The 24,913-nt window shown below is 37.1% G+C and overlaps 2 protein-coding genes across 3 annotated transcripts in view; one reads left to right on the top strand and one right to left on the bottom strand.

Moving 5' to 3' along the window:
- Positions 1-2,746, top strand: part of ppargc1b (peroxisome proliferator-activated receptor gamma, coactivator 1 beta) — a 44,918-nt gene extending 42,172 nt beyond the window's left edge. For both annotated transcript variants that reach the window (XM_084133349.1, XM_084133350.1), the window contains exon 12: positions 236-2,746. In XM_084133349.1, the coding sequence (XP_083989475.1) occupies positions 236-327 (92 nt within the window). In that variant the 3' untranslated portion in view covers positions 328-2,746. The remainder of the gene's footprint in view (positions 1-235) is intronic.
- A 2,218-nt stretch (positions 2,747-4,964) lies between these two features.
- Positions 4,965-22,135, bottom strand: pde6a (phosphodiesterase 6A, cGMP-specific, rod, alpha). Its single transcript, XM_084133348.1, has 22 exons — positions 21,556-22,135; positions 18,916-19,068; positions 18,461-18,550; positions 18,214-18,354; positions 16,450-16,524; positions 16,241-16,305; positions 15,416-15,482; positions 15,141-15,188; positions 14,841-14,990; positions 13,603-13,746; positions 13,279-13,344; positions 13,053-13,199; positions 12,076-12,183; positions 11,454-11,563; positions 10,732-10,819; positions 10,457-10,557; positions 9,309-9,416; positions 9,069-9,132; positions 8,398-8,472; positions 7,964-8,047; positions 5,929-6,097; positions 4,965-5,422 (listed from the first exon to the last, which is right to left on the bottom strand). Exons 1-22 carry the CDS (start codon positions 22,030-22,032, stop codon positions 5,373-5,375), a joined length of 2,580 nt encoding a protein of 859 aa, XP_083989474.1. The 5' UTR covers positions 22,033-22,135; the 3' UTR covers positions 4,965-5,372.
- Positions 22,136-24,913: the final 2,778 nt, after the last annotated feature.

The following is a 24,913-nucleotide window of genomic DNA, read 5'->3' as shown; positions in this document are numbered from 1 at the left end:
AAAAATGCTGTCCTCATAGTGATAGATAGATAGATAGAAAAGTTATCTTGCTATTCTGTCTATGCACAATTATAGTATTTGTTGTATTTTATTACATAATATAATATAATATAATATAATAATATGTAGAATTAATATTTAAAAAAAAAAATCATTTGTAACCAAATATAATTTTTAAATTGATATTAGCAGATTGCTTTAGTGTTGCAAACTAACTGAGTGTTTTGCTGTTCAGATGAGGCGGGTCCAGGACCGGTGAAGAGCAAGTATGATGCACTGGACTTTGACGCTCTGCTGAAAGAAGCCCAGAGAAGTCTGCATCGCTGACACGCCTTACCACGCCTCCAGCGTCACGCCCCGTCCGAGACTCGCCTCAGCACCTCAACCAAGGCACTTCTTCATGTTTACATTTTGAACATTGGATTAAAAAAATAGACCTTGTCACTTCTAACTGAGGAATCGGAGGACATTGGGGCGGGAGGATTACAGATGAGCAGAAACAGCTCTGAGACACCGGACACAAGTGCTGCTTCTCGTGTGTGTTTGATGCCATTCATGACGTCGCGAGCGGCTCGGGCTTCGTAGCAAACCGCACTCTTTTCCATTGGTAGTTGTGACGTGTGTGTGATTTTATTTTTTTATTCTTTTTTTTTTTTCGTACCCCTTTTGTCTTCTATTCATAGACCTGCAAGGTGCTTTCACCATTTTGTCGTACAAATATATAAACAATAACTGCTTTGTATTAGCAAAACTTTGTGGATGTTCAACTCTGTGTGTGTGTGTGTGTGTGCGTGCGTGTGCGCGTGTGTTATGATGAAAAGTGGAAAAAACGACAAACAAAAAAATCCTACAAGGTAGAGTTTACAAATCAAAAAGTCAAGAAAAAAGTAGTCTTTTTGTAATTTTAGTGCTTCCTTGATTTCATCTATGCACTCAAACAAGGTAGTGCTTCTTTGGTCTGGCCTCTACCCTCCTCTGCTGTGGGAGGGGCTTTTGCTGCTGGAGTCCAAGCCCGACTGTACTACCTTAAAGCTAATTTTTTGACATTAAAATACTCTCTCCTTTCCAATGAAGTGATTCAAGTAAACACAAATCCTGCAAGGTGTATCAAAATATCGCTCTGTTTGTTTGAGCAGCCTGACACAGCCAATAGTGTGAGTTTGGGGGCGGGGCTATCTATTTGGCTGACCAATCGTTAACCGGTTTCCATTTTTTTACTCAGAAATGACTCTTCACCTTTAACTTACCAGTTTCTATTACTGTTTTAGTTGCCAGAACGCGACCCATTCCAGTGGGTGACAGAAAGGCTTTGATTGTTTCCCGAGAAATGGAATGTACCCATCACAAATGCGATTGTAATGCACATCCTATTGGTCTTGATTTGAAAGTACAGTTGAGTGGTTGGACTCTGCCAGTAGCAAAGCCCTGACCGGCACCCAGGCGGTTGGCTCATTGGAGCGCTCCTGTCATCGGTTGAGAGAAGGGTGGCGGTAAACTAGGAGGAAGATCTTTCCGGAGCTCAATCTCATTAGAGATGCGGTCGTATCTCTGCTTTGTTTACATGTCACTCTCTCATAATCTTGCTCTCTCTAAGCTCAAACACTCTTTTTTTACTCTCTCCTTTCTGACAGGGGAAGATCTGCGGGTTTTTTCTAGCTCTTACCTTGTGGCTACTTCTCTATTTGTCCTTCGTGTGTGTTTTTTGAAGTCTAAACGTGTACCAGTGTATAACTGTGTGTCGTCCGTGTCTTTTATGGGGTCTAGGGATGGGTCTCAGTCCCATATTATATGCTGGGACCCGTTGCTTTTATTCTGCGGGGGTCTCCTCGAACCCTCGGCCTGTGGATCTAGTGCAGTTGTGAGCGAGTGTGCGCATGTATGTGCGTGCTGGTTTAGGGAGGGCCGTCCGTCGGCCTCTCTTTGCTCCCTGCCTCTCCCCTTTATCCCGAAACACACCCCCACCCCCCAAACCTGAATGTTTACATGACTGAATTCTCTTTTGACTTTTACTAGAGCGCACACTAAGTACAGAACGCCTTATTCAGTGTTAAAGTACCCTATCAGGACGTGCCTTTCGGCTTCCCCTTTTACGGTACTGAGCTGTTACTTGGACACGGCCTCTGAATATTACAGACCAATTCGCCCAATAAGATCTTGAGAAAACAAACTGAATGAGTGTTTGTGCTTAGTATGTATACTAAGTGAGAGATGTGCTGGTTTACATGATTATATATATAAATAAGAGAAGTATATAATGTGTATATAGCACTGTGTCTTGTGTAAACATGAGATGTATGGTTATGTGCTGTACACCGATGTGGTAAACGTGTGGTTTTAAATGGTGGGTCTGACTGGTTGTTGGTGAACCCGATGATGCAGCGTTAAGCAATACAGGGAGATCCAGAAGGGAATTTTCATTGATATGGCTTCATAAGTCAAACACTGTTGTATAAAGTGTCCCTTTAGAAATGGTTCTTTTTAATTACTTTAACATGTTTTTCTTTTTTATGCAATTGAGATGCAATATCGCTAAGAGAGCCTTTCTCATTGAAGAGATTGGTCGTTTTAGGGTTATAGGGGAAATCGGATCTTGCATTGTATGTTTTATGCGGCTTAGATCGTTCACAAAGAAGGTTGACGTTTAAGGACTTTTTTCAAGGAAAATACACAGACAGCCCAATCTCACAAGGAGAGCCTTAAACCTTAGGGGAAAATAAAGCTATCAGTCCTATCTGATCTCCTTTACAATCCAATGTGTTTTCTTTACTGAAGTAAGTAAACTTTTTCAATACAGCCATATTATAAAAGGTATATACATATATATAATTATATATACATATATATATATATTTGTGTGTTTGTGTAGATAAATATATAGATGATATAATTTGTTATAGATCATTTTATTCAGTGTTTCAGAACACTTCAATACATTTCAACACTGTCAATATAGAATGTACAGATCCAAATTAAAAATAAAAGAAAAAAGATTAAAAAAATAAAACTTCCAAAGGGAACCTTCTTCAATGCAATACATTTTTTCCAGCCCTCATTTTAGCAATCGCTAGACAAGTTGACCAAAAAGTACATTTGATGTTTGGATACAGGAGAAGTGCGGTATCACATCAAATCCATTTCACGAATGTCATGATCGTTTGGCTTGGCCCTGTGAGTGTGTGTGTGTGTGTGTGTGTGCACATCTGATTGGTTCCACTCTTTTTTTTTTTTAGTTCATACAAAACATCACTTTTAATTCACTACACCTATGGCCCTGCAATTTGTTGTTCACAAAGTACATGCTCTTGCAAGATTGGAGAGAATTTTCCAATTGAATCGGCAGTTTATATTTGGGGAAAGTTTATATTGTCTGTGTTAAACCTTGGATCATTTTTTATCAAGAAGGGGATCTAAAGTTTGTCATTACGGTGCCAGAGCATCAGATAATGAATCGCACATCCATGTCGCATTGTTTTGCTGCTTCAAGACCTTGTCTTTTGTGGAAACAAAATTTTAGTCAAAGGGCATATTTTTTTTTCTTCATTGTATTGTTTTAATGTTTTTTTGGACTATTTACATCTAATGACTATCAAATTCACTATGATTTTTCTTTTTTAACGTAGTTTTTGGTAAATACTGCTAGTAAGATTTTATATTTTTACACATTTGTTTCATTTTGAGTTTTTTTATTTATATGCCACAGGTTGCATATTTGTCCAGGTTTGGATGTCTTGAAATGATGCGTTTTATTTTCAACTTTTTTTTCTCTCTCGGTATTGTGTGATTTTCATACATCTTGAGAATGTGGAGACAAATGCATTTCAGTATTTTTAAATTGTTAAAATCTAGTTTCCTAGATCAAATCTATATAGTGGAATTATTTGATGTCATAAATTATATTTTAATTCATGTAAATAGTTTTAAAAAAGCAAATGATGGCTTCCTTTTAAACTGAACACATTTCTCTTCCGAGATTGTTTACATTATTAAACTGTAGAAAGAAACTGATCCTCATATACTGTAAAAAAAGGTACATATTCATTGTTTTGCCTCCAAAAAAATAAAATCCATAATGAACATTCAGCTTTGTAATTCATTCATGTACTGCATTACTATCTGTAAGCCGCAATGATACCTTCCACAGAAATCAACACTATTCTTAGAACGAGTGCTGAACAGCAACTTGAAAAAGGATTTTGAAAAACCCAGCAGCACTTGCTTTAAGACCGTCACTTCCCCCAATGACATTACAATGTGTATTGCGTAAACAGAATAGCTCAGCTGGAAACAGTCTGATTGGTTACTGCATTGAAATGGCAGCCAATAGCAAATGGTGTTCTGTGTTGTATCCATGCTGACTGCCTAGAATTTTTAGCTAATTGTGGCGGTTCCTTTCACTGAGGTTATGTAGCAGAACATGCTGAATGAGACCACTGTTAATGCAGCCATTCGGAGAGCTGGTGGCAATTTGCCGCTCTGCTGGTTTGTGATTCGGATGTCAGAATAATCATTCCCTAAGGCATTGCGTGTGTGTATGTGGGGGATGCACATCTATCTGAATAGCCGTGTGTATTTGCTGTCACGTCAGAGCTTATTTTGGCTTTTGCAGTGGTTGCAGATTTTCATGACTCCACCTCTTTGCTGTGGGAGTGGGGTAAATGTAGCAGAAGACGTGACGTCATAGTCGTTGACGTGAGTGACTGCGTCTGACATGACGTAAATGCTAGCTTTTAGTCCGACCTCTATTTTCTGTCCTGCCAATCGGCTCTCATCCTTCTCAGTCGATTAGGCCAACACCCCCTAGGTGTTATCCAATGCTTTTGTAAGACTGTTATGTATGTCCCAGTGGGACAGTTAGTACTAGCACACACACACAAGTGCAACCGAGCATACTGCATCCTAGGGGCAGAAGTCTTATTTTGCACAGCAACACAGTTACAAAGCTTTAAAAAGACGAGGCTAGGCTCTACAATTCCTCACTTTTATTTATACATTTCTACATATAAATAGTTATAATAATAAAAAAAAATAATAATAATTGTTCATGTGGACTTTCAAAGTGTATTCATACTGTGCTCTCTAAGATGTTATTTAGTATGTAAGAATTCTATTCTGTACAGTTTCAGCCAATATTCACTAAAGTTTGATAATTATAGCTTTAAGAAAACTATCCGTTGATGACATAAACCTGGTGTGGGAAATGTTGCAATAGTCTGTTACTTAAACACATTAAAAGGGTATTCTTTACTTTTAAGCTCAAGACTAGTGTAAATAATTGACAAAGGAATATCCTGCAGAGAGAAATTATAAAAGTGACCCAAATTATGGGTACATTGTCATACATTCTTATTGTCTGTTTTTGCGCAGTTTGACGTCTAGGAAATTACACAGGTCTTGGACTCAGATGAGGATTGGCCCGCGCTTGCTGTGAGGAGAGAATGTGGATATGGAAAAGCAGAAAAATTACAATTGTCAGTTGTTTGTAAAAAATATTTTAAAACCCTTAAGTTGTTTCAAACCCATAAAAAGGTTTTTTCTTCTGTGGAACACAAAATGAGAAATTTGGAAGAATGTTCATGTTGCTTTTTCCTTACATTGAATGCAAAAAGACAAAAAAGCACCAAAAAAGTAGTCCATATAAAGTCATATGATAGCTTTGTGGGGGGAAAAACACTGAAATGAAAGTCTTTATTCACTAAAAATCTTGTATTCCGCACTAGACGCATCGACTTTTCTGATTCTATTGCGTCATTTTGCGCTCACTTTATGTAAAAGATCAGTGTAAACATTCTTTAAAACATCTTATTTTGTGTTCCACAGAAGGACCAAAATAATACAGGTTTGAAAGAACATGTAAATGAGCAAAAAGGAATAGTTCATTCCAAAATGACAATTAAGAAACATTGAGACACTATGTGAGTCACTATTTACCTTGTCTGGCAGCTGCTGCGGCAGCATCTGCTTCCTCTTTAGCTTTCTTGGCCTCTTCCAGCTTTGCTAACTTGGCCTCGTGTATTTCCTTCAGAGCGTTCCACTCCTTCCTGTTGTTCAGCAGACGATCTAGCATGGGCGTGATCTGCACATGGAAGCGAGAGAACTCCTGCAAGAGGGATGGGACATGAGTAAAGGGGGGAGTATTGGAGGTGGGTAAAATTGTTGATTAATAAAGAAACTTCTACATCATTCAAGATCTTGTTATTCTAGCTAACCATATCATAAAAGCTTGTGAAAACAGTAATTGTGGAAGCTCATTGGTTCTTGCTGAAGCTCAAACGTGCTGCGTAACACGAGAATGAACCTCATTGGTTCTTGAGGATGCTCAAACGTGCTGCGTAACACGAGAATGAACCTCATTGGTTCTTGAGGATGCTCAAACGTGCTGCGTAACACGAGAATGAACCTCATTGGTTCTTGGGAATGCTCAAACGTGCTGCGTAACACGAGAATGATCCTCATTGGTTCTTGCAGAAGCTCAAACGTGCTGCGTAACACGAGAATGAACCTCATTGGTTCTTGAGGATGCTCAAACGTGCTGCGTAACACGAGAATGATCCTCATTGGTTCTTGCAGAAGCTCAAACGTGCTGCGTAACACGAGAATGAACCTCATTGGTTCTTGGGGATGCTCAAACGTGCTGCGTAACACGAGAATGATCCTCATTGGTTCTTGGGGATGCTCAAACGTGCTGCGTAACACGAGAATGATCCTCATTGGTTCTTGAGGAAGCTCAAACGTGCTGCGTAACACGAGAATGATCCTCATTGGTTCTTGCGGAAGCTCAAACGTGCTGCGTAACACGAGAATGATCCTCATTGGTTCTTGAGGATGCTCAAACGTGCTGCGTAACACGCGAATGATCCTCATTGGTTCTTGAGGAAGCTCAAACGTGCTGCGTAACATGAGAATGATCCTCATTGGTTCTTGAGGAAGCTCAAACGTGATGCGTAACACGAGAATGATCCTCATTGGTTCATGAGGAAGCTCAAACGTGCTGCGTAACACGAGAATGATCCTCATTGGTTCTTGAGGAAGCTCAAACGTGATGCGTAACACGAGAATGATCCTCATTGGTTCATGAGGAAGCTCAAACGTGCTGTGTAACACGAGAATGATCCTCATTGGTTCTTGCGGAAGCTCAAACGTGCTGCGTAACACGAGAATGATCCTCATTGGTTCTTGAGGAAGCTCAAACGTGCTGCGTAACACGAGAATGATCCTCATTGGTTCTTGATGAAGCTCAAACATGCTGCGTAACACGAGAATGATCCTCATTGGTTCTTGAGGAAGCTCAAACGTGCTGCGTACCACATGAATGAACCTCATTGGTTCTCGCACGTCAAGCGTACATATTTGAGCTTCCGTTTACCACAACTAATGTGTGAGTTGATGAATGTTTATATGTGAATAAAATCCTAAACTCAATTTTAGTCTCTCCAGAAAATGTGGACTAAACCACTCAATTTAAGTAGTTTTACAATTTCTTTATGAATTTTTTGAAGCATCAAAGTAGTAGTTGCGCAACTGTCAATGGAGGGACAGAAATCTCTCTGATTTTTAATCAAAAAGATTAGAAGACATTCTAACTGCATTCAAATAAGCTACATCACACTGAAAAAAATGCAGTCAAGACTTATTTTTGTTATTAAATAACATTGAAATTTGTAAAGGATTTGAATCGGTAGAAGATAGAATCACGATTCATATGTAAAGCAATTTCCCCCCACCCCTACTTCTGTGACTCTTTACTTCACACTCTCTAATTCCAGCAGGCCTGCATTCTGACGTTCAGAGTCAATAAAAGTCAAGTATACAGACATCTGATCAAGACCATCACTGTGCATTTATGCTGATGATTATGTATCTGCTTCCTGATGGACTCTCGTCTGGATCCTGTGAACATTTAGAAGTGTAGATCAATGAATTCACATATGTTGTTTTGTTTACTAATCGAAATGGAGGACCTCACCTTGTAAACGAAAGCACAGACGAAATCAATGAAACCACACTGCAGTTTGGGAAGATCATCCGCTTTGTTCCGGTCCATCATGGGCTGTAGAAGAAACAACGTGTGCTTAATTTGTATCAAAATGAAACCCCACAACATATTGATGTAAACTGAATACATAGCGCTGGTGAAGATCCATTCGACTAAAGCAGAAAGTTCAGTGGCACTTTTTCCAAAGTTGACATTATATTCCTGCATTTCCAATCACAGCTAAAGAAAATGGGGAGTTTGGAAGCAGTCTGTTTGACTGGGCCTTTGTGACCGCTCTTTCTGATTCACTGCACCGCATAATAGGCAGTACATCACGACATGACCCATGGGAACTTTTCATTCTTATTCCTTTTCTCTCAGCCCCCCCAACTCCTCCCACCCCTTCATTCCAGGCGCTATCTCACAATGGGCTGCTGCTCCAGCACTGTCCTCTCCAGGTCACCCTGCTCCCAGAATTCTGCAGCAACAGACAGCGCCACCTGCAGGACAGAGAGCAAGTAGCCACAGTCAATATTAAGCTTAGATTTGTAGATGCATTTGGAGAGAAGCAAATATGGACTTTATGTGTAAAATATATTAACTGTGCATTGGAGACCATTAATGACTTAAAGAAGAAGCAGAAATCGCTCCATAACAATGTCCACTGAAACAGACCTGGCACATGTCCCATTTGCAACTATGAAATCTAGATCTATCATCATTGTTCTTGGATCTACTTCATGAATATAGTAATAGCATTACCAGAAAAAAACATCTTAAAGAAGCAATATTCATTTTTTTTTTTTTTTTTTAAGCATGACATACAGCTCAATATAATCTCACGCATGTGAGATTATCTACAGTGCCGTCTGCTGCGAATTGCATATAATAATGAGTGTTAAACAATGAATGTAAACAACCCATCCATGGATACATTATCATATGAATAGGGTTTCAGACTCATTATGCCGGCTGAGAGCCCAGCAATTTTATTTTCTTATGCAGTCACACCCTTGGCTGCCCTAGATGTTTGAATACATTGCTGTAGTATCAGGCCTTGCATGTGACATTGCATTATGCATTAGGAATATCTAACCTTGCTCTGAATCTCCCATGGCTTGGCAATGGCTGACAAATCACAGGCAGTCATCATCATAGCCCTGCGGTGAGGAAAACCAAAATACCATGCTGTGAATTCATATTTATGAACCCTAAATGGCACCAAATTCAAGCTGCTGCATATTTTCTTTTGCAAGTATATAAATCAGCTTATTTGCCAAACAGATATTATGGTTGATATAAGATTTGTAACCCATTATTTTCTCACAGCACTTACATGACAATCTCTTTCCGAGTTGTTTCTAACATCATGTATTTGGTCCAAGTGTCCCAGCTCTCGTAGGTCTTGGACTGATCCACAATCTTTTGAAACATGGTCCTTTTCCTGTGGAGGCGCATCATGATTAAATTCATGTTAATCATGCATATGCAGCTCTGACAGCCTCTAGCTGCAAGACTAAAGGCCCGTTCACATCAAATAACTATATTGGTGTCCACACCAACACACAATATCGTTCTGTTTATTCTAAGCGCAGGCTGCAGTTATGGCGTCTAGCACTTTAAATGCTCAAGCTCTTTAAGCCTCAAACGCATATCTCGGGTCTTTAGTGACCCGGGACGTCATTCACTACCATCCTCCTCATTCATTTTTTAAAGTTAGACATCAACCTTCTTAGTATTCCTCAATAAATTCATTATAAACCATAAAGCAAGAATTTATTTTTTTTTATAAAAGAATGCCTGTTTTCCCATACATTTGTACATAATTTTATAGGGTCGCTAACGACCCGAGGTTTGTAACAGTGTAAGTATATTTTTTTCTGCACAACAACAATTGAATCTTTGATGACTGAATAAGTGGAATTCACCTTTATTTCACAAGGTGGAAATGTCTGATGAAGTGCCGTTTCACTCATAGTTACCGCAGGCAGAAAATAAAAGAATAAATATGTTTAAGATGACGAATATGAGCCAGATGCTGAATGTAGATGGTATAAAAACATCTGCTCAAACTGAACCCTTCCATACTCCAAAACGTAACAAAATATGCTTTATTTTATTCTTCTGTAATTCTTATTCTAATATCAGGAGAGTTTTATTTTTATTCGGGTCGCTAAAGACCCGAATATATAATAATGATTGGCAAAACATTGATGCATTTAAGGGTTAAAGCAGGATGGATTCTGATTAGCTGTCAATGTTTTTACCATACATCAATCTTTCTGAAAATGATTCCAACAATATTGTTTCTCGGAGCTGTTGTTGTTATGTGTTGTGTGGACTCTGCTATTCTTTTATATTTAGAATGATTTTTGGAACTATATCTTTATCATTATAGTTATAGTCCTTGGTGTGAACGGGGCTTAACTCAAAATAAATAATTTACAAAGTATATCCCACAGGGCTGAAATATAAATTTCTTACTTGAAATACAAGGCCAAGTCTGTAGCGATGATAGCTATGTCCATCAAATGGATGACGAGTTCGTGCTGTCTTCGGTTCAGATTCTGGTAGATATTTAAGGCCTTGGAAAACAAATTATTTCAGTGAGGAAACTGCTGGCTGTAAGTGAGGAGGCAGTTATTTATGGGGCTTATCAACTAGATGTACATTCTCAATGGTCTGCAGAGTTCAAAATTGTAATGATGCCTGAAGCCTTCTGAAAAATGTCTAGAAATATAACAAATTTTCAGCATTACGTCATCTCTAAGTAGAGTTTTTCCAAAGTCCAGATGGTGCCTCTCCAGAATAGAGGAACCATGCAGCTTTGCCAGTGGATTCCCAGACCTGGCAAAATCATCACAGAAAATGATTCTCAAGACCCAGGAGGTCACAGACTTTCAATCAAATTGAATGTAAATAAGCATAATGCAATCTAAGATTTCAGCTTGCAAAGTTTAGCATGATTAAAATCAATCAAATCTAAATGTTGCCTTTTGACATACATGAAATATATATTCTACATCCCTTAATCCTACACAATTCCTACCCAATACCTTAACTTAAAGCTGCAGTCTGCAACTTTATTGTGTTAAAAATGTTCAAAATTTTTGAGTACATAATTTGAGTACATTAGCTGTTTATTAACTGGTCGAGCGCCAAAAGTTACGGACTGCAGCTTTAACAACTACCTTACTAACTACTAATAAGCAGTAATTAGTAGTTTATTGAGGCAAAAGTTGTAGTTAATAGTGAGAATTGGACCATAATCTAAAGTGTGACCGTCTTTTTAAATGTAGACATGTCTTATCCTGCATTGATAACCATGTGACCCATGACTTTCACAGGTGTCCTCTCAAAAAAAAAAAAAAACGATGATTTAAAAGAGAGAAAGTCTTCAAACAGTATTTCTAAATATTGTTATACATTCACAGTTTTCTTTGATAAGAGCAGTGGTACGTTGACAGTTATGAGTACATACTTCATCTGGTAGAGATTGTTAGTGCCGCGATGGTCAATATCATGACAGAGCCCAGCGGTCACCATCGCCATCGCCTCCAGGTCCGTAAAGTAGCGCTTCAGGTCACCTGTCTGAGAAACATGAGAACCGGTTTAATGGGCTTGAAGGAGGAGCCTTGTAGAGCAAGACGCTGACTAGTGAGGGCTCATTAGGCTCGGTGAAGAAAAAGCCTGGCCTGCATTTCTTCCAGCGTTCCAATATTCCGTCCTCCCTGATGTACGGACAGTTCACTGTGATTACACATGACTTTACCAGGAGCAGGTTTACACTTGGATGATTAATTAGAAGGGTCTGCCATTTCAGAGGATATGCGTTGGAGGTTGGCCGTATCATTAAACATATTACCTACAAAAAAGGCCCACGACTCTAGCACCCACCAAACAGAGAGGCAAATTTATCAAATGCTTAGTTACAAGGGTAACAGGTCTGGTTTGTTTGTTAAGGAAAGTAGGGTTTCTCTAGCAAGATGAACACTTGTAACTTAGGCAAGCACAGATTTTAAGGGGACTGAGATGAGATTTTTAGGGCCCTCTTAATTAGGTCTAGAACTAAAAAAAAATATTCTGAGAGAGTTTTCTCTTACCATGAGCAGTGTAAACATGGTCTGGCCAACGTTGAAGCCATGCCTCCAGTTGTGGTAGGTGATCTTCCTGTAACCTTTACTGACTGAGTACACAAAGCGCACCAGGGTCTAGAGAGATAAAGCAATGTCAGCTTTCAGTCTTACAAGGCACTGGAAATATTGTATTTACAATGTGCAATAAAGTGTCTTAGACCTCAGTATCTCTTTAATGACTTGTAGCAGCAATAGTTGGGTACTCGCTAGGGTGTACATACATAAGACAATGATGATAACTTTAAATATTAAACTTACCATTTGCACCATTTGTGTTGTAGACATAAATTATATCTCGTTTTGCAAATTATAAAATGGGCAAAAATTGGTACCCAAGCAATATTTAGAGACCAGGGGCTTGATTCATGAAAATCTTCCTAAATAATAATTCTTGAAATATTTCTTAGACGTTCTCAAATATTTCATATCTACTTATCAGTAGAGTTATCTGACTATATGGTGGTTCTTTCTGAAGACTGTGATCAAATAAATTAAAAACACCTCAAAGGCCATCTTTTTGTGCTGCCTGCAGATTAATGTAAAAACATAACAAGCTGCCACATTATTTTCATTGTGACTAGCTTGATGGGAGTTCCGCACTCTGTGTCATTTTGTGCCATATATTACTTAAAGAGAAGGTTCTTAAATGGAGTGATCTGTTGCATTCATTTGTGCCTCAGAGTTGTTACTGAGTTTCAAATTTCAAAGTGCAAAATCATGACCGATATTTTTTTACATTATCGATCATTGGTGTTTTCCTTCAGAGTACTTGTGCACATCCCTAGTAATATTAATATGTATTAAATGTAGCTAGTGTTATGTTGTAATGCTTAATATATGAAACAACCCAATAAATTTGTTAAACATTTTACCTTTTGGGATTTATGACAGCTTTTTTATGATTTTATTCTAACTTTAATAGGTTACCTGGCATCACCACTCACCTCACGTGGAATATGGAACTTGTCTACAACACCCAGCTCATAGTACATCTTGATGCCACACTTCACTAGGTCCAGCTCAGTGAACTCGAAGTCACAGAAGTGAAACTCAAAGATCTCTGACTCCTTTGAGTCTAGCAGTGTGTCAGCCTGTAGAGAACAACAGCATGAAGACACACTTCTATAAAACAACGAGTCTTTAAACCAAGAATGATTTTTTGTGTTTTACCAGAATATCCTCCAGCTCGCCCTCTTCACATTCATCAGGCTCTTTCCCGTACAACTCACGTGTGTTCTGAACACACACACAAAAAAACACAGTCAGTTTCACACTGCTGATATTCCAAGATGATTATTTTATGCTCATACAACCCCTTTTAATCAGACAATCAATCATAGTGTCATATATGACAGCACTGCTCCTCCACATGATCAAGTTAATTCATACTGTACAAATATGATGTACTACTATTACCAGCATTACCAATGTACTGTAATTTATTTTAATTAGTGCATACTAGGGAATAGGCCCTGTCAAGTTGGAGAAACCCACCAAGATATTCTGAATCTCATCCTTTCTGCACTTGACATGGTACATGACCATGTCCTGAAAGATGTCCTTGCGATTTTCCAGCTTGTTCATCCTGTCATAAGTGTCTGTATTCAGCACTGACCAGCCCAGGAACTGAGTGAGTGACTGAAATAGACACAGACTGATTACATTTACATTCAGGCTCACATTCAGGTTTAGATTCACATTTACATTCAGGTTCATATTTACCGTAGGTTGAGATTCAGGTTTAGATAAAAAAATTCTTTCAGATTCACATTTACTGTAGGTTGAGATTCAGGTTCAGACTCATATTCAGGTTTAGATTCACATTTACATTCAGGTTCATATTTACCATAGGTTGAGATTCAGGTTTAGATTCACTTTACCATTCAGATTCACATTTATTGTAGGTTGAGATTCAGGTTCACATTCAGATTCAGGTTTAGATTTACATTTACATTCAGGCTCACATTTACATTCAGGTTCATATTTACTGTAGGTTTAGGTTGAGGTTCAGGTTCAGGTTCACATTCAGATTTAGGTTTAGATTCACATTTTTATTCAGGTTCATGTGTTTAGGTTGAGATTCAGGTTCAGATTTACATTCAGGTTTAGATTTACATTTACATTTATATTCAGGGTCAATTTTACCGTAGGTTGAGATTCAGTTTCAGATTCAGGTTTAGGGGCTGTTTACACGACACCGTTTTCAACTAAAAACGTAAAACTTTTTATGCATTTTGGCCGTTCGTTTACATGACAACAGCGTTTTGGGTGCCTGAAAACGCAAAGTTTTGAAAACGGGTTTCAAAGTGCAAGTTTTTGAAAACGGTCTCCGTGTAAACAACAAAAACGCAAATCTCTGGAGGCGATGATATCATATTTACTGAAGGTTGAGATTCCGATTCAAATTCAGATTCGGGTTTAGATTCACAATTTCATTTCAGATTTACATTGAGATAAAGTATGAATCTGACAGAAATCTGACAAGAAGATTAAAAATATTAGACAGATCAGACAGAAATGAATCTGAAGACTACAAAAAAAGTCACATGCCCACAAATAAGAAAAAAATACAGTCCTTTCTGTGGACTGTAGCTCAAAGAGACATTAAGTCTTTGGTTTAGCTTTCAAGGGGCAAAACACACTATGGATAAATAATGCAGAGTCTGCTGATTCATCCATTATTGTATATTTAGCTATGACACACTACTGGTCTATACTGTGGCCTCAAATACCTCCATTAGTGTTTCATCCTGTTCGTCAAAAGGCTTTCCATCTTTCCTGTTATAGAATGTGGCCACGCCAACGATTTCCTCTTTCTTGTTCACGATGGGCAAAGAGAGCACATTCTTTATTGTCCATCCAGAGTCATCCAGAGGTTCTTTCTGGCAGGACAAAAATAATTCAATTCAATAATATTTCAGGAACATATTTAGTTTAGTAGATATAAAAAAAAGGTAAGATATACAGCTTTTGGAAGACTGTTCATGTAATTGAATTGATTATGTAGGAAGCATAAGTTAAGGTGATCTCACTTGAAAGTCAAAGGTCTCGTCTTGAGCAGCGTTCATGATATTACAAATCTGTAAGACAGAGTGAAGGGAAAGCAGCAGTCACGCTCACTGAGAAGGGGTATTGCTTGCTGATTAATTACTGTTCACAAAATTACAATTATCCATCATTTCAGTGTGGGAGCACATTCTATTCCCCCTCACTGTGCACATGACAGGAGCATTATAAACCATAATAGCTTTCAAATTGTCTGACTACTGTGGCGTCAGTGGAGGAGGATGGAGGTCTGGACTCTCACCAGGCCGTTCTCTGCAACGTAGGTGGGAAGCCCACTTACTAATGCCCAGTGGTCAGGAGTAGGGTTACTGTAACGACAACGAATATGCGTCTGACAAGAACAATACAGAACTTTCCTATAATAAACATATTTTATTTTCTAGGTGGTCTAGAGAAATCAAAAATATACACTGCTGTTCAAAAGTTTAGGGTCTGTAAGATTTTTTAATGTTTTTGAAAGAAGTCTCATGCTCACCAAGACTGCATTTATTTCATAATAATATTGTAAAATATTATTACAATTTAAAATAAGTGTTTTCTATTTGAATATATTTTAAAATGTTGATTTGCTGCTCAAGAAACATTTCTTATTATCAATGTTGAAAACAGTTGCTGCTAAATACTTTTGTGTGACACTTTTTTTTTTTACAGGATTCTTTGATGAAATGCAGAAACAGAATTTATTTGAAAAATAAAACTTTTGTAACATTATAAATGTCTTTAGTGTCACTTTTGACCAATTTAATGCATCCTTACTGAATTTAAGTAATAATTAATTTTTTCTTAACATAATAATAATGGTTGAATGGTTAATAGTGCTAAAAACATAACTGAGTTTTAAAATAATAAAATCATTATTGCTCAGATCTGGCTCCACAGGAGGGCAAGTTTGGCCCATAACTATCTGGCCAGCTTGCATCTTGCCATTTCTTAATATGTTTATAAGGTACAACATTTACAATGCATGTAATGTAGAATGATGCATGATAAAGCATGTGGGCTTAATTAAATGCCAAGTGGTAGCGCACAGTAAAATTTAACAGACAATAAAAATGAATTAACTTACGGAATTACTTTGATGTCCTCCTTTCCATGCAATATGTAATCAATCACTTTGTAGAAAATCACTTCCTGAAGCATAATTAATAGCGTAAGTCAAACACAACAGACGTGACAGCAAGTAAGAACTCATAAGGATTCATTCAGGGAAATTTTGTTTCTCTGACATGATTAACTAAATACATATTTCCTATTTATGCAATGTGTATCACTCACTCTGCCATCAGGTGTCTTTGGTCCACTATATGGGGGCACCTCTCCCATTAGTACGGGCCAAAGATCAAAGAACTCCTACAGGCAAAAGAAATAACAAAAATAAAAAAATATTTCAAAATGCTTCAACTGACAAATATACATGCGAATAAAAACTACAATTTACAGTCCCACTTTATTTTAAGTGTCTTTAACTACGATGTAGTAACATGTAAACTAGATGAGTAAAGTTAGAAGACAAACTTTGATGTTGGCTTGACAAAGCCAGGTCTGAAAGTTTACACTAACTTCGAAAAGCTCCAAGTTTGAAGGTTTTACTGTGGCTAGCATGATTTAACATGTTGCTAACATGAATTAGCATGTTGCTAACATGTTTTAGCACTTTGCGTGAATGAATTAGCATGTTGCTAACATGTTTTAACACATTGATAACGTTTTAACATGTCGCTAACATGAATTAGTATGTTTAACACATTGCTATTTTACCTTATAGCATGTCACTAACATGAATTAGTATGTTTGAACACATTGCTGTTTTACCACATAACATGTTTTACCACATTACTAACATGATTTAACACTTTTCTAACATGAATTAGCATGTTGCTAAAATGTCTTACCACATTGCTAACATGAATTAGGATGTTGATAGCATGTTTTACCATATTGGTAACATGATTTAGCACAGTGCTAACATGAATTAACGTTTTGCTAGCATGAATTAACAGGTTTCAACACATTGATAACTTTTCTTATTATGTTGCTGGCCTGTGTTAACACATTGTTAACTTGAATTAGAATGTTTGCTGTCATGTTTTAGCACAGTTAGCATTATTTAACATGTTGCTGACGTGTTTTACCACATTGCTAGCACTAATTAGCATGTTGTTAGCATGTTTAATGTGTTAACATGAATTAGTATGTTGCTTGTATGATTTAGAATGTTGCTAGCATGATTTAGCATTTTGCTAGCATGTCCTAAGCTAGTTGCTAGTGAAAGATATGTAGTGGGTGAAGCTTAAATACTCTATTAGAGTTACTGTATTAAAGTTTTGACCCCCTCAATGAAAGTCTATGAAACTTTCTGTAGTTTTGATCATCCGTTTAACATAATCGTAAATCAGATCAGTTCGAAAAGACACACCAAATCAGAACAGTCTGAAAGTCTGGCCCAAGTTAGGTTTGTCAAGCCAAAATAATTAATAATTTGATACAATGCACTTATTGCGAATAGATGTTTTTACATTGTACTTATATTTTAAAGAAATACCGGCATGTAATTAGGTAACACTTCACTTTACAGTGTCCTTGTTACATATGTTACATGTACTTACCATAGTAATAACAGTAAATTATGCATAATTACATGCAACTAACCCTCAACCAAATAAAAATCCTATCCCAACCCTACAGTAAGTACATGTAGTTGCTTAATATTACTCAGTACTTAAATATATAATTATACTGTAACAATGACACCTTAAAATATAGTGTAACCTGTTGACCCTTACCATACCCCACCCTTAAACCTACCCATACCACCAAACCTGACCCTAACCTTACCCGTATCCCACATCAATAGCAGCAAAAGTGATGTACCCATTTTTTTTATGCATGTACACTAAAGTGTGACCCAAACTATTTAGCATGGATAGTTCAAATTATAAATAGATAGATAGATAGATAGATAGATAGATAGATAGATAGATAGATAGATAGATAGATAGATAGATAGATAGATAGATAGATAGATAGATAAACAATCACTTTAGTTTTGGTCATGTCGAGGAGGCCCACAGAGTAGCGGTCACAGTTGAGGAAGGCTCGGACTGTATAGAGGGCCTTGTGGAACTGTCTCTCAATGTCAGTCAACTCCTCAAACACTTTGCTGGCAGACCAGAGCAACACCTTCAATGAAGATATGAGGGAAAATGACAAAAGACTTTAAGTGGCAGTGTTTATTGGTAAATGTCTTGAAGTCTCGTTAATGGTTAATGTCTTGAAGAAATCCTACCTGTCCCCTTCTGGTTTCACAGTTGTGCAGGTAGCTCAGGTGAAACACTCGAAGCACAAGATTGGCAAAGTTGAGATATTTCTTCAGTGTCTACAAGACAGAGTTTGATTTACTTCAATAGAGCATTTAATCTGTTCTGTAGAAGTCAGTTTAATCAAAGTGCTTTCACTGTATTAATATTAATCGAAAAGTTAAATTACATTAATCTTCAGCTCAAAAATGAGCTGAATCTTGCTTAACTTATTTTGATGAGTTAAAGCAATGTAAAAAAAACCTGTTGTCATAACTTTTGAGATTGAGATTAAAAATATGTGTGGCGAGAACAATGCATATAATTATTATTTTCTGCATTGTTTACATTTCAAATTGGCATCCTCACAGAGACTAATTGTTGAGTCTAAACCCAAAGCGCTGTACTCACAAGTATTACAAAGGATGATATGAGTGAATACTACCTCTTCATCCTGAGCAGTGAAATGTGGAGCACCGATCTTGTTGATCGCCATCATGACGGCCACCATGTCTTTGCCGTTCATAATGGGAGTCGCGAGCACATTCTTGGTCTGGTAATCTGTCAGGGTGTCTACAAAGTCACTGAAGTGGCTGTCCTGGAGAGGGAAGCACATTTATTCATGGTGAGAATGTTAACGTTAAAACAGTGTTAAGCTAAAACGTCACTGATGCACACAATTAAATAATTTAATTTACCATTGAATAAAAGTTTGGAGGATTTATTGCTACAGTTACGATGCCTAGAAAAATGGTAAAACACTTTACAATAATACAAATGCATTAACATTAATTAAAAATCAATATACAATATATTTGTTACAGTATTTTAATGTTAGTTAATAAAAAAAAAAAAAATCAACCTCAGGTCCATTAAATATTAAAAGATACAACTTTTGTATTAGTACGTTTTGAAATTAACATTAACTTAAATTAATGAATGCTTTAGAAGTATTTTTTTATTGTTAGTTCATGTTAACTAATAGCATTTAACTAATGTTAACAAATGGAACCTTATTGTAAAGTGTTACCAAATATTTTTACACTGCAAAATTCCTTACTCACTATTTTTGTCTTTGTTTCCGATTAAAATATCTACACCTTAAATCAAGATAACACTACTTAAGAAGCAATTTGACTGATAGTAATACTTGTTTTCTAAAAAAATGTATCAAAATTAAGTGAGCTTGAGCTTAAAACAAGAAAAAATATCTGCCAATGTGGTCAGAGAAAAAATTCTCAGTTCAAAGGGGAAAACGTTTTTGTTTTGTTTACGGGCATATATTTGTTTTTGTTGTAAGCCAGAAATAAAATGTTTACATTTTACTTAATATCTTATGTAATTTTGCATCTCAAGCAATTGTCTTTATCTTGATTTAAATATTTTTGCAGTGTATTTAATGAAATGCGTTTAAATATTTGGTAACACTTTAAATCATGCATAATTACATGCAACTAACCCTAAACCATACCCTACTCCTATAGTAAGTATATTATGTTAAATCATATTACTCAGTAATATTTGAATAACTGATATTAATAAACACACAGGTTCCTTTGAAACATTAAATTCTCTATATTCTGTTCCACATCAACAATAGAAAGGGAATGTTAAATGTAGAGTTGAATGTAAGCACTGATATTCTGCTGACTTGTGGAACATGGCGTTAGGCACTGACCTTTAGATTTAATCCAGGATCGCTCTAATTCAACTCAGATTAAATACTTTTATCCCCTCCAGACCTGGTAACATAACAAACTGAGGAAGAGCGCTGACCTGCTCTAATCCACCAGCACTAGCCTTGCATATTAATAACTGAGCTACAGTGCCTGCCATACACATACAAATTGAAGAAATATGATTCTCAGAATGTAGCCTACAAAAATCACACACTCTCCAATCTGTTACGCTTAAAAAGAGGGCAACACTTTTCGCATACGTGCTTGCTTACAAATATCAGCACATCTGAGTCTGGCAGACATCTTAAACTGAGATAGGATGCTGTTGCCACCTTGAGGGTTTCAAATAGGCTTACTTGGTATTTCAGTCACATAACCCCTTTGTCAAAGATTGAGAAACCCCATTTTTTTTAAGTGATTATGAGCAGTACGGAGGAAAGTATATTGCTGTCTGAGAAGCAGTGAAGCACATTGTGTGCCAAAGAAAAAAGTCATTTATAATCAAAGAGAGAGGGAGATTTCATGGCTGTCTCTGCACAACACATTCAGTCATATCTGTCTGTGCAACATCATCTCCTGCACATTTCTCAAATTTATCAGCAATGGGCCCTTATAATTAGCATAAAATCCTATTTTAGAGATAAGGAATGTCTGTTGGCCTATTTAATTTTTTTCTTTTCTTTTAATGCCAGAAAAGTCGGTTCATACATAATTCACTAAAAACAAGAAGGACAAAACTATAATTTATTCTGCTAATAAAAATGAAATTTTGAATAGTCACGCAGTCATTCACTTATATTTTGGTGTGTCTGATCATAACTGATGAAAATATGACTATAAAATGTTAGCGTTGCACTGCTCTCTACTGGTAATAATGTGAATTGCACTCTCATATTAATAACTCACAGGACCGAGATACACTGTTGCTGCCTTACATTTTGAAGTACAATCAACTTGGATGTTTAAGTCATTTCAACTAAAATTACATTAAACTGACTTAAAAATGAGTTGAATCTTGTATAACAAAAAAAGTTGAAAATTGCTTATTTTGATGAGTTAAAGCAATGTAAAAACACATGTTGTAATAACTTATTGATCGCTTTTTTACAGTGTAAGTTAACTAGGCATGGTTAGTTACCCTATTCCTAAATGAAAGCTTGTTTCCATACACTGCCACATAATAAAACAATAAAAAGGTATCTGCGACTTTTTCCTCACAATCCTGAATTATGAGTTTATATATCGCAGTTCTGACGTTTTATCTCCGAATTGCAAGTTTGTGTCACAAATCTGAGAAAAACAACTTGCAATTACGAGAAAAATAAATCAGAATTGTAAGATACAAAGTTGCAAATACCTCTTTTTATTTTTTATTCCGTGACAGAAACAAGCCTCCATAATCCTACCTGTGTGACATCAGGAATATTGACGGTCTTCTTGACAGTGGCCACATGGCCCACAATGCCTGTGTCCAGCGGGTACACAATCTCACTGTCCGGTGGCACCAGACACTCCTCCAGTGTGGCATCTTTATGGACATTGAAGATTCGCGTGGCCAGTTCAGCTATGCCGTTCCTCTGGCGGTACATGAAGAGACTCATGCGGTCGGCTCGCATTATGAAGGTGAGATGCCGCATGAGGTTGAACACGGCCCTCTCCATCTGCAGGTTTTCCTGCATGTCCCGCACCATATCGAAAATGATCTCGCACTCCTCAATAGAGCTCAGGTCATGGTAAGAGCTGACGTCCACTTCTGTTTTCTTGGTGGTCGACAGAAGTTCGGAGATGACCTTCGCCCGGAACCTGGAGTCATAGTACTGCTTGGCAAATGTTGGATTACTGTCCAAAAACTTCTCAGCCACATCCTTGTCCACTGCAGCCATTTTATCTTAGCTGTCAGTGAAGTATTACACTTTTCTAAATTGCGTTATAGCTGTCCTATGAAACCTGGCAGCAGGACGCCGAGAAACCTTTGGGATTACTGGAGATCGTTTTAAAGAAGCGTCTACGTGTGCTCATAATCCTGTCCAATTGTAATAAGGATTATGATATTCACCTGACAGCAGCCACAGCCATTTTGCATAAACATTTGTTGACACAATTAGAACATCTGAAAAATGTGTAACTTTAGTTTTAGGATTAAGGTTGTATAGAGACACCAAGACTGTCTTTCAGTAAAGCACAAGAGGGTCTGCAGAAATTGTATCTCTACTCAAAATGCAAACACACCTTTCAAAAGTTTGGGGTTGTTAAGAATATTTTTTTAATAATTACTTTTATTTAGGATGCATTAAATATAATACAATATAATGTTATATTTACATATTATTTTATTATCTTTCTATTCATCAAAAAAATCTATTGATGAATAGAAAGTTTAAAAGAACAGCATTTATCTGTTGTAACATTATACACTACCGTTCAAAACTTTGGGGTCAGTAAGAATTTTTTTGGGGGGAGGGGGGAATAAATCAATACTTTTATTCAGCAAGGAAGCGTTAAATTAGTATAATCAAAAGTTACAATAAAGACATTTATAATGTTACAAAAAAATTATATTTCAAATAAATGAAAGAGAACTTTCAATTCATCAAAGAATCCTGAAATACTGTTTTCAACATTGATAATAAAAATGAATGTTTTTTGAGCATCAAATCAGCATATTAGAATGATTTCTAAAGGATCATGTGACTGAAGACTGGAGTAATGATGCTGAAAATTCTGTTTTGAATCACAGGAATAATTTATATTTTAAAATATATTCAAATAGAAAACAGTTATTTTTAAATTATCATAATATTCACAATATTACAGTTTTTGGGTATTTTTAATCAAATAAATGCAGCTTTGGTGAGCATAAGAGATTTCCTTTAAAAACATAAAAAAATCTTACAGATCACTAACTTTTGAACGGCAGAGTGTATATATATATATATATATGTATATATATGTATGTATATGTATGTATATGTATATATATATATATATATATATATATATATATATATATACACATATATATATACATACATACACAGTGAGGAAAATAAGTATTTGAACACCCTGCTATTTTGCAAGTTCTCCCACTTGGAAATCATGGAGGGGTCTGAAATTGTCATCGTAGGTGCATGTCCACTGTGAGAGACATAATAAAATAAAAAAAATCCAGAAATCACAATATATGATTTTTTAACTATTTATTTGTATGATACAGCTGCAAATAAGTATTTGAACACCTGTCTATCAGCTAGAAGTCTGACCCTCAAAGACCTGTTAGTTTGCCTTTAAAATGTCCACCTCCACTCCATTTATTATCCTAAATTAGATGCACCTGTTTGAGGTCGTTAGCTGCATAAAGACACCTGTCCACCCCATACAATCAGTAAGAATCCAACTACTAACATGGCCAAGACCAAAGAGCTGTCCAAAGACACTAGAGACAAAATTGTACACCTCCACAAGGCTGGAAAGGGCTACGGGGAAATTGCCAAGCAGCTTGGTGAAAAAAGGTCCACTGTTGGAGCAATCATTAGAAAATGGAAGAAGCTAAACATGACTGTCAATCTCCCTCGGACTGGGGCTCCATGCAAGTTCTCACCTCGTGGGGTCTCAATGATCCTAAGAAAGGTGAGAAATCAGCCCAGAACTACACGGGAGGAGCTGGTCAATGACCTGAAAAGAGCTGGGACCACCGTTTCCAAGGTTACTGTTGGTAATACACTAAGACGTCATGGTTTGAAATCATGCATGGCACGGAAGGTTCCCCTGCTTAAACCAGCACATGTCAAGGCCCGTCTTAAGTTTGCCAATGACCATTTGGATGATCCAGAGGAGTCATGGGAGAAAGTCATGTGGTCAGATGAGACCAAAATAGAACTTTTTGGTCATAATTCCACTAAACGTGTTTGGAGGAAGAAGAATGATGAGTACCATCCCAAGAACACCATCCCTACTGTGAAGCATGGGGGTGGTAGCATCATGCTTTGGGGGTGTTTTTCTGCACATGGGACAGGGCGACTGCACTGTATTAAGGAGAGGATGACCGGGGCCATGTATTGCGAGATTTTGGGGAACAACCTCCTTCCCTCAGTTGGAGCATTGAAGATGGGTCGAGGCTGGGTCTTCCAACATGACAATGACCCGAAGCACACAGCCAGGATAACCAAGGAGTGGCTCTGTAAGATGCATATCAAGGTTCTGGCGTGGCCTAGCCAGTCTCCGGACCTAAACCCAATAGAGAATCTTTGGAGGGAGCTCAAACTCCGTGTTTCTCAGCGACAGGCCAGAAACCTGACTGATCTAGAGAAGATCTGTGTGGAGGAGTGGGCCAAAATCCCTCCTGCAGTGTGTGCAAACCTGGTGAAAAACTACAGGAAACGTTTGACCTCTGTAATTGCAAACAAAGGCTACTGTACCAAATATTAACATTGATTTTCTCAGGTGTTCAAATACTTATTTGCAGCTGTATCATACAAATAAATAGTTAAAAAAATCATACATTGTGATTTCTGGATTTTTTTTTTTAGATTATGTCTCTCACAGTGGACATGCACCTACGATGACAATTTCAGACCCCTCCATGATTTCTAAGTGGGAGAACTTGCAAAATAGCAGGGTGTTCAAATACTTATTTTCCTCACTGTATATATATATATATATATATATATATATATATATATATATATATATATATATATATATGTGTGTGTGTGTGTGTGTGTGTGTGTGTGTGTGCGTTTAATAAATGTATGATGACAATTGTTT

This window comes from Abramis brama (genome assembly GCF_963993115.1).
Source record: "Abramis brama genome assembly, chromosome: 13".
Taxonomy (NCBI): Eukaryota; Metazoa; Chordata; class Actinopteri; order Cypriniformes; family Leuciscidae; genus Abramis; species Abramis brama.
This window is presented reverse-complemented; position numbering and strand designations above follow the sequence as displayed.